Here is a 14,481-nt window from a genome sequence, read left to right on the forward strand (position 1 = left end):
GGTGGTGGAATCTCCATCCTTAGAGGTTTTTAAGCCCGGCTTGACAAAGCCCTGGCTGGGATGATTTAGTTGGGATTGGTCCTGCTTTGAGCAGGGGGTTGGACTAGATGACCTACTGAGGTCTCTTCCAACCTTAATGTTCTGTGATTCTATGATTCTCCTCTATGGGCCGGGCTCCTACACCGGCTTACATCTTCCATGCTGCTCAATGGCCAAGGACTCCCATGATGCACAGGGTCTGCCTCCAAGAGAGTAGACCATGGTGCATCGTGGGAGATGTAGTCCGACCAGACAACCCAGTCTATAAAGGAGAACAGGAGTACGAGGCACCAGAGCAGAAATTCCACATTGACTTTTTCCTCGTTTTGACCACAATTTTTCAGTATTGAATTTCAGCCAAAAATCAAAAATCAACATCCCCACCCCACCCCACCGCCATTTTTCAGCCAGATCTAATAGGGACATAAGATTTTCCATGCCAGATCAAATCATTGGTCCATCAAACTGAGGGCTGTCTTTGGCGATGGGCCTCCACTAGTGGAAAAAGCATAATGCTGCTGGCTAATGCTGTATAGGGTGATTCCTTCCTGAATGTTGCAATAATCATCTCAGGAGATCGAGGGCTTGCCTACATGATGCTTTAGTCATAAGCATATCACACACTAACTGACCTATGTGGACACTGCTGACATGCGCTAAAAGTTTCTTAATGTGCATTAATGTAGTTCTGTTTCAAACCGTACTATGTTAACCCGCACTAGGGAACTTTTCATGCACACCAGCAGGATCTGCATGAGCCAGTTAGCTCATAACACAGTAGTGCAGACTAAGATTTACACACCTTTGGTGCAGACCAATGCACCATGGAGACCAGCCCTGAGAGTGATCACAGGTGACATGCAGGAGTTGGAGTCTCACAGGGTGTCCTAAACTGGAGTCCTCCTGCGTGGTAGCTCCGGCCTAGCTCATCCTTTGGACCTCTGAGGGGCCAAGGTTTGGTAGTGAAGGTTGCAAAATCCAGTAACCTAGTGTCGAATACTGAAAAGGAAAGCAGACCCTTGTGCAGAGATGAGTGCAGATGTTATTGTCTTTTAGGGGCTGTATTAAAATGTAAATTACAGCTAATGTTATCTTACCGGGAAGAAAAACTTTTGGAATAAATTGCCTATTTTAAGGTTGCAGTGAGCTGCAGGGGCTGACAAAAATGCTCCATGACAGGCAGTAATTAGCAACAGAGGGTTCTGGTTGGTGCCCCCCTTTAGCATGTAAAGAAAAAAAATCCCTTTGCGTTGTCAAAGAGATCACCACCAAATCATAAGCAGCTGCTCTGAACTCTTTCCCAACCAGCCCAGCACTGCCAAACTCCCCAACATGACTTACCCAGTCAGTTACATCCTATTAGCCTCTTCCCAGCATGTTCCATAATTAAGCAAGGCTTGGTTTGTATCCTTGGTTTGTATCGTTCCAAAGTAATGCGTGCAGCAGAGTTGCTGGACTCTTCTGGGCTTTTCCAAATCCCCCTGGAGTCCATGAGAATCTTTCTATTGACCGTAGAGGGGTTTGGATCAGGCCCTTATATAATCTGGCGGGATCTGCAGGTTTGAAGTGGTGGAGCCCCCCAGCCCCTTCCATGGGGATGCAAGCTCCAGCGCTCCATCCTGCTCAAGCAGATGAATTACAGGGAGGCCCTGCAGTTGCAAACTGGTGCAGTCTCCCCTGCCCTGCACAGATGAGTCCAGCTTTGTGGGTGTGAGCAGTGGGCCCAAGTTACAGGACGATTATGCTCACAGCTGAACGCTCAGTGTCTATTGACATAGGCAGGAATTTCATTAATCCTGCTTCATAAACGTGTTGGACCCGGTCCAGACCCAGCTAATCACACTGCTGATGACCACCGTAAATGTTTTGACTTTGCATAATGTTGTAGGTTTAAAATTCCCATGTTCAGTCTTGTGCTTCATCGGCACACATCCAGGGCCTGCGCTCTGCAGGGCAACCCCGTACAGTCACTCGCATTGTCTGTTGCACGTACGCTTCAGTGTGCTCCACTTTGCAGCGAGTAACACAGGCAGTGCAGGAAGAGTACAAAGCCTGACGTGAACCGGCATTGGGCATCTGATCTGTAGTAGGCTCCTGGGTTAGACTGGCTTGCCACTGACCTTAGTCTCTCCTTGCAACCATTTTCTTAATTTAACACTTAGCCGAAACAAAACCATCTGAGATTTACATGCATTGCCAGGTATAGCAGATGGTGGTTCCACTGATGATATTATTAAAGCATTGGCTTTGTAGGGAGAAGCCCATGAATTCATTATCCAGCAAGAACTGAACCAAGATTTAAGTCGCAAAGAAGATTAGGAGATAAAGATTGTTTTTCCAATCCCATATTTGTTGCCTCCCTAGCAGTATATGCATTTCCCAAGGGAGCGTTTTCACAGCGGGATGGGATGAAGGGAAGGCTGCTGCTTTTATGTGCATTTGGCCCGGCGATTACACAGCTCATCAGTGGTCCGACCGACAGAGAAACACACAGTCTCTTCAGGTGGCGTTCACTGGGTGTTGGTGTTTGTGGGCAACGTGCACTTTAGGAACCAGAGCAGGTTCCATGACTGGGCAGCGACTTCTTATCCTGCAGAGCAGCTGTATGGCCAGAAGCAGGTCGTCTGAAAGGTTGCCAATGAGGAGAGAATCTGAGAAAGCCACGGGGTCTACATTGTGATAAAAGATGTGGCCGCGGCTGGTCCAGGTAAGCTGACTCAGGTTCATGGGGCTCGAGCTGCACAGTTACAAATCTGCAGTGTAGACGTTTGGGCTTGGGCCAGAGCTCAAGCTCTGGGACCCTCTGTTCTTGCAGGGTCCCAAAGCCCAGGTTCCAGTCCAAGCCCAAATGTCTACACTGCAATTTGGCAGCTCAGCAGCCTCAGCCCTGCGAGCCTGAATCAGCTGACCCGGGCTAGCCATGAGTTGTTTATTGCAGTGTAGACATCCCCTTACTTACCCTAGTGTACCGCCACTGAAGACGGTCAGATTACAGGGGTTTAGAACCGAAGCACCTGAGACAAGAATCTGGCCGAAGAAGTCTTTTACACCCACTTTGCCCAACGTAAATGACTAGACCAGGTTACAAGGCAACAGGGAATCAGCCCCAAAGAACCAAGAAACTAAGGGCTAACGATAATCCATGCGGGGTCTCAGGACTTTACATGAAGTGAATATGCTCGACACAATGGTGAGAGCCGCAGAGATGGCTTTGGAGTGAGATGCCAAGTCCCAGAGGAGCAGTGTTAAAGGTATAGACGGGGTTAGTTTTTTATTGGCCCGTGAACAAGTTACTCTCCGCTTATTCAGGCGATGAAACTCTCGGGTCCCAGTCCTACTTCTGTTTCCCCTTTACAGTGCAGGCAAGGCAGGAGCTTGATTCCCCTGGCCATTGTAAACTAGCCCTAACTATGCTCTGAAGTGGTTTAAAAAGCTGGACTGCAGAGCAGAGGCAGGCCATGTCTGCGGCGACTAGGGAAACCAGCCTGACGCCTTGGCTGGCAGGAAATCTGTTCACACACTGTTCCCCCAAAAGGTAAAGCAGACTTTAGCCCCCTGAGTTTAGGGCCACACATCTTGCTGCAAACAGCTGCTGTGCATGGGGCTATCGTTAAAACTGGCTAATTTAAAATGTCAAACTATATCAAGCGACCAAAGTGAGTGGAAGCCGTGACCTTCACTCGCTGCAGCGTGCTGTGGAAAGAACAGCGGCTGAGCCAGGAACATCACTCCCCATGAGACACCAGCTTTTTGACAACAAGAGCCAAACCCCAGTTCATAAGGCTGGATACAGAGGAGCTTCTTGAGAAATGGCTGGCAGAAGGAATAGAAGAGGTGTGAGGGGCTGGTTGGTGTTAGAAGACAGTGTATTTTATGAAGATAGGCAATATATTATCATTTATATTACACTTTTGCTAAGAGGTTCTATGCTAGGCACGGATCAAACCTATAGTGAGAGACGTCCCTGCCCCAAAGAGCTCACAATCTAAATAGACAAAGGAGGGAAACTGAGGCACAGAGAAGGGATGTGATTTGGGCACGGTCACACAGCTTGTCAATGGCGGAGCCAGGAGTAGAACCCAGGGCTCTAGTTTACTGGCCTGGCCGGTAGGCCGTGCTCCTCCTTCTCAGGGTAATTGTTTCAGCTCACTTGGGTGTCAAATTAGCATTGAATTACATCTTCCTCCAAATTATAGGGAAATCTTTAATATGTCTAGGGCAAAACTCTGATGTGCTCTTCTAATTGCCATACCTTGGTGAGGGCAGCCTCTCTGCATTATGTCCTGGCCTTGAAAGATAACCCATCACTACTGTATGCTGTCACAAAATTAAAAGCAAACTTTAGCATTCACCACTTTGGTATAATGACAGGTTTCAAATTAGCAGCCGTGTTAGTCTGTATTCGCAAAAAGAAAAGGAGGACTTGTGGCACCTTAGAGACTAACCAATGTATTTGAGCATAAGCATCCGATGAAGTGAGCTGTAGCTCACGAAAGCTCATGCTCAAATACATTGGTTAGTCTCTAAGGTGCCACAAGTCCTCCTGTTCTTTTCACTTTGGTATAGTGGAACATACCAAAAAACAATGTGTGAGCTCCCCCTGCTGGTTTTACCTCAACAGTGCACTAGTTAACACTGTTTCTGGAGTTGTGAATCCTCTTGGGTTGATATGGTTAGGGTTGCTGGTGCATGGACAGACTAGAGTTGTCTTTTCAGTACATTGGTGCAATTCCTGACTTCAGTGAACTTGGACCTGGTTTGCATCCATGTAAGTGAAAGCAAATTCAGACCCAGAGAATTAAACCAAAGGGGATTACTCTGGCTTCAGTTTCACAGCAATCAAATTGAATATAATGTTTTCCTAGAAAGAGGGATAAAACCAGCAAAAGGGTTTTTGTGGAGAGTCAATACAAATCAGGAGCTATATAGAAAATTATTTGTTGGCAATCCTTTAACTAATGCATTGCTGCATAAGTGGGCATATCAGCCTGAGTTACATGGAGCTCTGGACAGTTTTCAGTGTGGTATGTAATTCTGTATAGGTGGTTAAATTATACCTGAGAAACACAAGATTTCCTTGATTGGCGTGAAGGAGTAATTGCACTCTTAACAGCCAGTCACATGGGCAGAAGTTTAGCGCATGCTTCATTTCACCTTACGGTATCTGAGCAATGAGGATGCTCGGGTGATACATTTCACTTGTCATCAGATGAAGCTACCTTGCCAATAGTGCTGTCTATCCACATACCTGGCTGGTGCATAGACACTGTGGTGTAACTACTGTAGCAATGAATGCGAAACTGTGACCTCCATTTCCGTTTACTGCAGGCTTTTCAAATGGTTTGTTGCTGCATATGGTGATGGAACATCCCATCAAAGCCCTGGCTGGGATGATTTAGTTGGGGTTGGTCCTGCTTTGAGCAGGGGGTTGGCCTAGATGACCTCCTGAGGTCCCTTCCTAATCTTCTATGATTCTGTGCTTTGTCTGTATTAAACATTGTTCACATTGTATTGTCCACATTAAACAAATAGGATCTACTGAATCGGTTAGCTTGATTGAGGCCTAAAGGAGAACTTTACAAAGCTTTGGGCTCTTTTTTTAAAACGTCTCAGACCTTCCATTGGAGCATTCAGCCAAAAGGATAAAATTACTCTCACTGACCTGTGCTACAGATCTCTTATCCTCCGCGAAACATCTCTCTTGCGTACCCTGTGCACAAAACTTCCATCGACATCAGCTGAAGTCCTGTATGCTGAATAAGTGCAGAGTATGCAGCAAAAATCCGTTGCGGCAGGTAAGAGATTGGCAGTAAAGGTCAGAGGGGAGAATTTTGCCCTGAAGTGCCAGTCGGTCGTAAGCACTGACGCCATCTCCCAGAACTCACTGTCAGGAGACCCAAGGGCCAGAGCTGAGAAAGATTGACTCTTTCCAGTGACTCACCGTGAAAAAGGACCATGGGGAAGGGTCAAAGATGGGCATGTTAATGTTTCTGTTTCTAGGATTCAGCATGGTGATGTTCTGTGATTTCCTGCCTGTATAGGCATCTGGTATAAATTGTTGCTATTTTTCTCAGCAGATCAGGGTCAGTGCACCCATGTGTATTCTGCTACTAGGGTCATGCAGCACTTCCCTTTCTAGGGACCCCCTACAGTTGAACTGATGCGTCTTCATAGAGAACATGGTCTGGAGAGCCACAGAGTAAATTACATAAAGAAGCAGTGATTTTACGGGGACTGTAAAGAGAGAGGTAGTGACTGTATCTGTGGAGTGCCAGGCGTTCTTGCTGACGGATTCTTGCTGGTCATTCGTGGGTAGCGCTAAGTAATTCACCTTGACCTGTCCTCCAGATCTGTGGATTAATTTGCATGTGTTTCCACGGTTCTCCTTACCCAGTGACACCAGTGGTTGCATCCTGCAAACATAGGGCCTGCTCTGATGTGCCCTGTGTTGCTGACTCAGCACCGTGCAAGACTGAAGACATGATTATATGTTGATCAAAAAATATAAACTGCAGCATTATCAGCTACTATCTGTAATGCCACCTCGTTCTTATCTAGCACTTCCCACCTGCAGCTCTCAAAGCAGAGGGAGGGCTGAGCTCTGCCAAGGTGGAAAGAGTTCATGGAGAAAGATGTAGCCCTAAAATAAAGGAAGGGGGGGGTCTGAGGACCCTATTTTTACTGACAACCCTGGCATTTGGGAAGAAGTTACTTTCACTACAGCCCACCACTAGGGGAAGGAGGCAGTGTAGCCTTGTAAGTAAATAAGGGCAGTAGACTGGGACTTAGGAGACCTTGGGTCTAGTCCCAGCTCTGCTCCTGGTTGCCCTTAGGCAAGCCACTTCACCAATCTGTGCCTCAGTTTCCCCATTGGGGATTGTGATACTGACCTCTTTTGAAAAGCGCTTTGAGAACTGCTGATGAAATGTGCTAGATAAGGACTAGGTGTTATTACTGCTAATAGTAATCGATAATGTTGAAGTTTATATGTGTTTAGTTTAAAAATACAGGGCCAGACCCTCAGCTGATAAACAGGCATGTCTTCCTTGGAAACAGAGTCACTTCGCTGATCGACACCAGCTGAGGATGATAGGAATTAGGTAGCCCCCTTTTAGAATACTTTGGAAACCCTCTAGTGGGTCTCCCTGTCTTCTGCTGCAGAAGCCACTAGATCCCTACTAGAGTGACTGTGTCTATCTGTAGCTGGGCCATGTATGTTGTGTATAGTGAGTAAACAGTTATTTGTAACTCAGCTGTTTCTGTGTTGTGTCCTCGTATTAATGGTGTGCTGTGAGCAGAGATACATCTAATCCACTAGTCTGAATAATTAATCCAATCCAGTTGTGTGCTCTTCATGGATTCAGGGCTCTGGAGGCCAATTATTTAACTCCTGTCTTTGATGTTCTCTTTAGTCTTTTGCTCCCGTCCTTTGACAGAGTTCTTCAGTCTGATCCTTTCATGGTCTGATCCTGTTCCCAATGGCAAAGCCCCTGTTAACCTTTTGGGGGCGGGCGCATGCCCTTCAACCCTCACTGCTTCCACCTGCACTTGGAAACTCCTCTCCTCATCCCGTTGCAGGTGGTACGAGACCAGATCTCTCACTGCACAGTCAAGCTGCGCCAGACCACAGGCCTGATGGAGTACTGTTTGGAGGTCATCAAAGAGAATGACCCCAGTGGGTTTTTACAGGTGGGTGTGTGGCTGTTCACTTCCAGGTGCCTTTGGACAGAAGAGCTGGGCTGACTGCGAGGGCGAGCGAGTGCAGGTCCAGAGGCCACATTCATCCCCTGTGTAACTAGGATGGAGTCAGTGGAGCTACACCACAGAGGAATACAGCCCCAGGTTGATTGGTCCATATTCGTTGTCATTAGAAGAACGTGCCAATCCCATCAGGAGTATTTAGGCACTAGATAATACTTAGTAATACTTAATAATATATACTTAGTGATACTTAATAATAGCGCTCTCTCTCTCTCTCTGTGTATATATATATATATATAATGGTCTAAAAATACTTTGTAAAGGATTATTAAAGCTCTACCCCATCCCCATCCCCATCCCCTTCCTGCCACCAGCATAGGAGCCATGTCAGGGGCCTGGCCAAGGAGAGGAGACATGGCCAGCAGCAGGGTGCTTCTGCTTTCTAGTGTAAGGTTGCTGATGCAATCCTAGGGATTTGTGGGGTGTGGAAGAGGGCTCCAAGGTGGCATATTGGATTGGGCCCAGTCATCTAGGGAGATTTTCTTCCTGCCAATTTCAGTCTAGCATAGGCATGATCTTAAGAAGATTCCTTAGTATTTTGGGGCCCAGTCCTGTTCCACTGGAACTCAGCAGCTAAACTCCCATCCGCTGTAGCATGAGGAGGATCAGACCCTGTGTTAGCTGTGTATTTCTAGAGATTTTACCTGTCAATGAAGACCGAACAAGGGAGACGTATCCCTGTGCTCTAAGAGTGAGTACCGCTGGTTCGTCACAAGAAACGCAGCGGCACTAGCTATGAGGCAGGTCCTGATACCCTTAACCCACGTGAGTAGCACCTTTCTCTGCATGATTTCAATGGCACTGTGCGAAATTACTACTCATTGTGAGCAAGGACATCAGAAACTGGCCCTCTGTAAGGAGAAAAAAATATCTTACATGGATGTCAGAGACTGAACAGGCTGGAGAAGGCTGCATGTAAGGTAGGAAGCAAAACAGGAATGAATTCATCCTGTGAGAACACTGGAACACAGACACTGGGAGAAGAGTTTGGAGGAAGATTCTTATTGTATCTCCAGAATAAATATTACAACACGCAGCCCTCCAGGACCCTAATGGGAGACAGACTCAATACGTGGCTCACAAGAACAATAATAGTTCATAAGAAGGGCTTTTCACTGCAGCCAGTGAAAGCCCTTGCATTGATGTCTCTGGGCATTGGGTCACCCCTATAAGATGGCATTGATTCGTTTGGCCTAACTAAGATGCTCAGTAGCTCCAGATACATAATTTGGTTCTGCTTGAAGTACTGTACAAAATCTAAACCTAAAATGAATGGCCTTGGTAGAGCCCTTGGGTGACACCCTGGCCCCATTGAAGTTAATGGCAAAACTCAAGTCACCATGAAACTTTAGTGACGCCAAAACTCAACGTGGGCAAGCCTTTGATTTCAAGCCCTGTTGACTTTTACTGTCATAAAGAACCAGCTCTTTCTAGGGCACAAAGCACTTGCTGGAGTGGCGTGTAATAACTGAAGTCTTTCTTGCAATCAGATTTCCGATGCTCTGATCAGGAGAGTGCACTTGACCGAGGACCAGTGGGGAAAAGGGACGCTAACCCCAAGGATGACCACAGACTTTGATTTAAACCTGGACAGTGCGCCTTTGCTGCAATCCATCCACCAGCTCGATTTTGTGCAGATGAAAGGTAAGCCTATCTTCAGTACATTTAACAAATAACACTCACCTATCATTGGCTTGTGCGCACCACAATCTCTGGGTTTAATGAAAAATCACTGGATATAAAGGGGCAACACGTTGGAGCTAATTTTATCTACTAGGGACTTTGGTTTTTTAAGATATTTGTTGCCTTACAAATAAAAATTAAGAAGGTGGGTTTAAAACCTCAGAGAAGGTCCTATGGTTAAGCAACTGTTCTGGAGTTCCAGATTCAATACTCAGCTCTGCCACAGGCTCCCTCCAGGGCCTTGGTTAAGTCACTCAGTCGCTCTGTGCCTCAGTTTCCCAGCTGTACAATAGGGGTAGTAAAGTAATCTTTCCTTTCTGCCACCGTTTGTGTCTAGAGGAGAAGTTTTTGGGGGAAGGACTGTCTCTTGCTCAGTGCATGTGTGCGCATGCACCATGTACAAACAATTGACAATGGCGGGGCCGCCCGTGTTTTGCAGGAGGTGCCCAGCACTGGGATCTGATATAGTACCTTCCCTCCAAAAAGGCCAGTGCACTTCACAAGTTGTAATTGCTTTCTCCTCACAACACCCATAGGTATCAGCATTATTAAGCCACGGCACAAAGAGGCTGAATGACTCGTATGAGATCGCTCAGGAAATCAGAACCAGCCTTTGTTTTCTTTTTTTTCATTGCCTCCTGGCTCAATTTTGTCTTAACTGGAGGAACAACCTGCTGTCCCTGCATCTCTGGCTGCCCAGGATGTTCTCTTCTAAACGAGAGTCAGGGAGAGCACAGCTGCACCTGGCCGTGCTTTGGAAACAGTCCCGAACCCATGATGCTGAGGCCACCTGTTCCCCAATTGTGCAGATCTCAAAGGAGATGAAGTTTTTCACACTCGGAGCCAAATCCTGCTTGACTGACTGATGCGCGCTGTCCCTTTGGCTTCAGTGGGAATTCTCACGCGTGTGAAGGGGGGAGGGTTTTGAAGCAGTATAAAGAAATGCCTACATCCCTCTCACATGCCCACAGCTCTCACACACGCTGCTGAATGGTGGTTTGCATTGCCTAGATAACGTGCTGTCTGTCTCCAGTCTGAATGACTTGACTTGAAAGCACAGCTCTCAAACAAGAATGCAAATTTGCCTGAGCCCAAGAGCGTTATCATCTCAGACATGCCAGAAACATTCTGCACGCTACATTGTAGCAAAGAACCACAACATCCAGATCATTTGGCTTTTTCCTTGGGGTTTGTTTTTTTTGTTTGTTTTTTGTTTTGTTTTTCTTTGTTGTTCGTTTTTTTAAGCACTTCATCTTAATTTTAATTTCCTCCTGATTATATTCTCTCCTCGTGGGCAACTGGTTCCGCGGTGGTCTACCTCTGCGAAGTCTCATTAATTCACAGAGCTGCAGGGATCCGTCGCAACCTGGGAGCAATTCCCGACTTGTGAAGTCCCTGGCAGTTGAAAGAAGATGCTGATTGGCTGTGACACAGCAAACTGTGATGGGGTGGAGCCAAGCTTACACCTCTTGACTGCCTGTGGTGCCCATTGGGGTAGCTCTAGTGACTTCAAGGTCACCGGCTCAGGATCTGGCCCTGAGCATTCATTGCTGTCTCAGCTGGATGTTCTGATATGCAATTAGTTGATACATGACCAACACCTTGACAATTAGCGCACCCATGACTCACCGTTAGTTAATTGGACCATTGTTTTAAAGCACCAGCTGCATTTTTAATAGAGTGGTGAAGACTGAAAGTCTGGTCAAACCCAGTCAGGGCTGAACTTTCTCTGCAGCTTGCGCACAAATCGTGCAGGCCGTGGGAAGTCTCCTTCCTCCCTTGTATTAATAATTTAGCCTAAGGGGTTTTGTTTTTAATTAGCAAAAGCAAGTCTGCCGCTGGCTTAGCTGCCTTTCCCTTTCCCTTTGCATTAAGAATACACGGAATTCACCAGAATCACATAACTGGGCAACCACTCAATGAAGACCATTTCCCGACGTGGGCCTGAGCAATAGGTGCTGCACAAACTGCACCAACCTGTGGGGAGGCCCTGGGCCTCAGAGGTTCCCCTCAGAGCTACAATCCCGCTGCTGCCCCAGGATTGTGCTGGGCAGGAGTAAATTGCTTGCGTCTTTAGAAGCATGCGGCATGCTCCTGCTCGGCTGGCTGGCATGGGGGGGTAAGGGGTACAGCTCTGCCCCACCCGAGCACTACGAGCAGCGGGTGCACACCTGCTGCCCTGTTCCCACGACTTAGAATAGAACAGAATATCAGGTTTGGAAGGGACCTCAGGAGGTCACCTAGTCCAACCCCCTGCTCAAAGCAGGGCCAATCCCCAATTTTTTTTATTTTTTTATTTTTTTTTTGCCTCAGATCCCTAAATGGCCCCCTCAAGGATTGAACTCACAACTCTGGGTTTAGCAGGCCAATGCTCAAACCACTGAGCTATCCCTCCCCCCAATACTCGGTTTGGAGGGGCAGGGCCTTATTCTTCTCCCTTTGCAGACGTGTTCGATGTAGCCCCGCATGGCCGTATTCTGGAGCTCTGATATTGGGTGTAAGATGATTGAGCCCCTCCCCTTCCTTTCGGAGCTAAGTAATGGAAGGAAATGGCGGCACATGCTGGGACCCTACCCAGCAAGCTTGGAGAGGGAGGGACAGGCCAAGAAAGGGCACAGAAGGAATGAGGCGAGTGAGTGGGAGTGCGCTTCGTCCCGGGGAGGGTACAGCAGAGTCTCCTGTACAGTAATTCCTCACTTAACATTGCAGTTATGTTCCTGAAAAATGCAACTTTAAGCAAAACAATGTTAAACGAATCCAATTTTCCCATAAGATTTCATGTAAATGGTGGGGTTAAGTTCCAAGGAAATTGTTTTTGCCAGACAAAAGGCATTATATACATAAACAGTATAAGTTTTAAACAATTTTAAACAAGCAATTTAATACAGGTACAAGTTTTAAACAAACCATTTAATACTATACTCATCAATGATGTTTGTGGAGCTCTTCCCCCCTCCCCTCCAACCTCCTGAATGCTGGCAGAGTTCGGTGCTGGTTGACGGTGAAAAATTAACAGGTGCTCTGCACCCACCGGCAGCAAAGCTCCCCCCACCCCCGCCTCGCTGCCTCCTTCCCCGAGTGCGACGCTTCCCCGCTCCTCCCCCTCCCTCCCAGAAAGTCCTAAGCGCCGCCAAACAGCAGTTTGGCAGCGGGGGAAGCGCTGGGAGGGAGGGGGAGGAGGCGGAGAAGAGGACGTTGTGCAATGCTCCCTTCTAAAGTCGCTGCTCTTCCACAGAATCCTGCAAGCAGTGGACAGAGCAGGCAGCCAAACGACGTTATAAGGGAGCGTTGGACAACTTTAAACGAGCCTGTTCCCTAATGGAGCAGGGACGTAACATCAAAACAACGTTGCGCGGGAGGGCGTTAAGTGAGGCATTACTGTATAGACAAGCTCGTAGGTGGGTGGAATACATGACCTAGCGCTCAGCCTGCCGCGTAGAAAGACCCCCCCAGAGGCACATAGGATATGGACGTAAACAGGCTGATTTCCAATCTGATGATGATGATGCAGCCGTAACGGCTGGCGTACATGCTCCGCCACGTAGCCTGCTGACAGCGCAGTTGCACCCTCTGCGGCAGTGGGACCGGGGGCGCATTGCCCACCCGGGGGGAGGAAGTGCCATTTCAGTTCTTCAGATCACAAACCTGCTGAGCCAGGAGGTGACGAACCAGCGCCAGCTGCTCGCAGCCCAGAGAGCAGCTCCTGCCCTAAAGGCACCGGTGTGGGGGAAGGTCTTGAGCTGAGATACTGGGTATGGGGGGGGGGGGCAGATCAGACTTGAGGAATGGAAGGGAACACGCAGGACAGCTGTCACACTGGAGCCATAGGGAGCACACTGCTGGGAAAGGACAACGTCTCACAGCTACTGGAGAAAAGCCTGTTTGCACAGTGCACCGGGGAAACCCCCCGAGACAAATCGTGATAACCCCGGGGAGGCTGCCCCAGACATGAGCCACATGGCTTAGGTCTCCCAGATATGGTCCGTGGCTTGTGATCTGGCCTCCTGGTGCTGCTCGTGTGGGGCCATTAGCAGGGCAGCTGAGGGTTCCTCCAGTGTATCAGCATGTGGCTTTTCTCTTCCGGTGTTCATACCTTTTCCTTTGCACACTGCCCCCTCTCCCTTCCCCACCTGCCACCTCCCATTCTCCTCCCCTTTACGCCTGTGTTGTGCTTTTCCTGTTCCCTTCTTTTAAGACTGAAAAGACGAGAAAATCTGGGGACAGGGGGAAGCCGTGAAGCAGAGAGACCCCTCCAGAAAGGCAGCCAAGTTGCTGCTTTGCTGGGATGTGCCTTTAAATGGTGCCGGCTCGCAGCACTGTTGTCGGCCTGTGGCTCTGGGGACCTTGTGAGACGGGGAAGCACAGGGCCGTGCGTTTTAGGTGTGTCGGAAGCTGGAGATCTGGTCTGCCTCCAGGCTGTCGGAGAACGAGATTCGTTCTGCTGTTGAGGGAATTCAGCCACCCAGGCCCTGTGGGCCCAGTTTGGACAAAACTTGCCAAGAATCTCTCAAACCCCTGGCACCAGGATTGCCCCATACGCAAAGCCTCCCTTCACCCTCAGCAGAGCAGGCAGTCCCCGCTCCCAGTGCTGGCATAGCCACAGTTTACATGTTACAGGTGTCTGACCTACCCACTGAATTATACCAAACAAGGCACTTGTCCCTCCTTAAAACTTGCCGGTGCCGTGATGCCCACACATCACTCCCGTCTGGCACTAATTCCCCAGGTGACCCTCTGCGACTTCTGCTCAAGAAGTTTTGATGCAGCTCAGCTATATGTGTCGAATCATTAAAAGTAATTCCGTCTCTTCTTCCCCTAGCAGACTGGATTGTAATACATATCATTTCTCTCCTGTCGTGCAAGCTGGCAAGTGCTATATAGATAGGGAACGGGGCTGGAATATGTGAAGTTACGAGAGGGAGGTGGTAGAATCTCCTTCCTTAGAGGTTTTTAAGGTCAGGCTTGACGAAGCCCTGGCTGGGATGATTTAACTGGGAA

The 14,481-nt window shown here is 48.2% G+C and overlaps 1 protein-coding gene across 17 annotated transcripts in view; it reads left to right on the forward strand.

Moving 5' to 3' along the window:
• TRIM9 (tripartite motif containing 9) overlaps nucleotides 1–14,481 on the forward strand; it is a 128,614-nt gene that overhangs the window by 81,059 nt on the left and 33,074 nt on the right. For 15 of the 17 annotated variants that reach the window (XR_012159620.2, XM_073350161.2, XM_073350165.2 and 12 more), the window contains exons 4-5: nucleotides 7,618–7,728; nucleotides 9,291–9,444. Coding sequence is in view for 16 of the 17 variants with exons in the window: in XM_073350161.2 (XP_073206262.1) it covers nucleotides 7,618–7,728; nucleotides 9,291–9,444 (265 nt within the window). In the remaining variant the exon portion in view is untranslated. The remainder of the gene's footprint in view (nucleotides 1–7,617; nucleotides 7,729–9,290; nucleotides 9,445–14,481) is intronic. The other 2 variants (XM_078853417.1, XM_078853418.1) reach the window with 1 other exon arrangement.

The sequence above is a fragment of the Lepidochelys kempii genome, chromosome 6 (genome assembly GCF_965140285.1).
Source record: "Lepidochelys kempii isolate rLepKem1 chromosome 6, rLepKem1.hap1, whole genome shotgun sequence".
NCBI classification, from domain to species: domain Eukaryota; kingdom Metazoa; phylum Chordata; order Testudines; family Cheloniidae; genus Lepidochelys; species Lepidochelys kempii.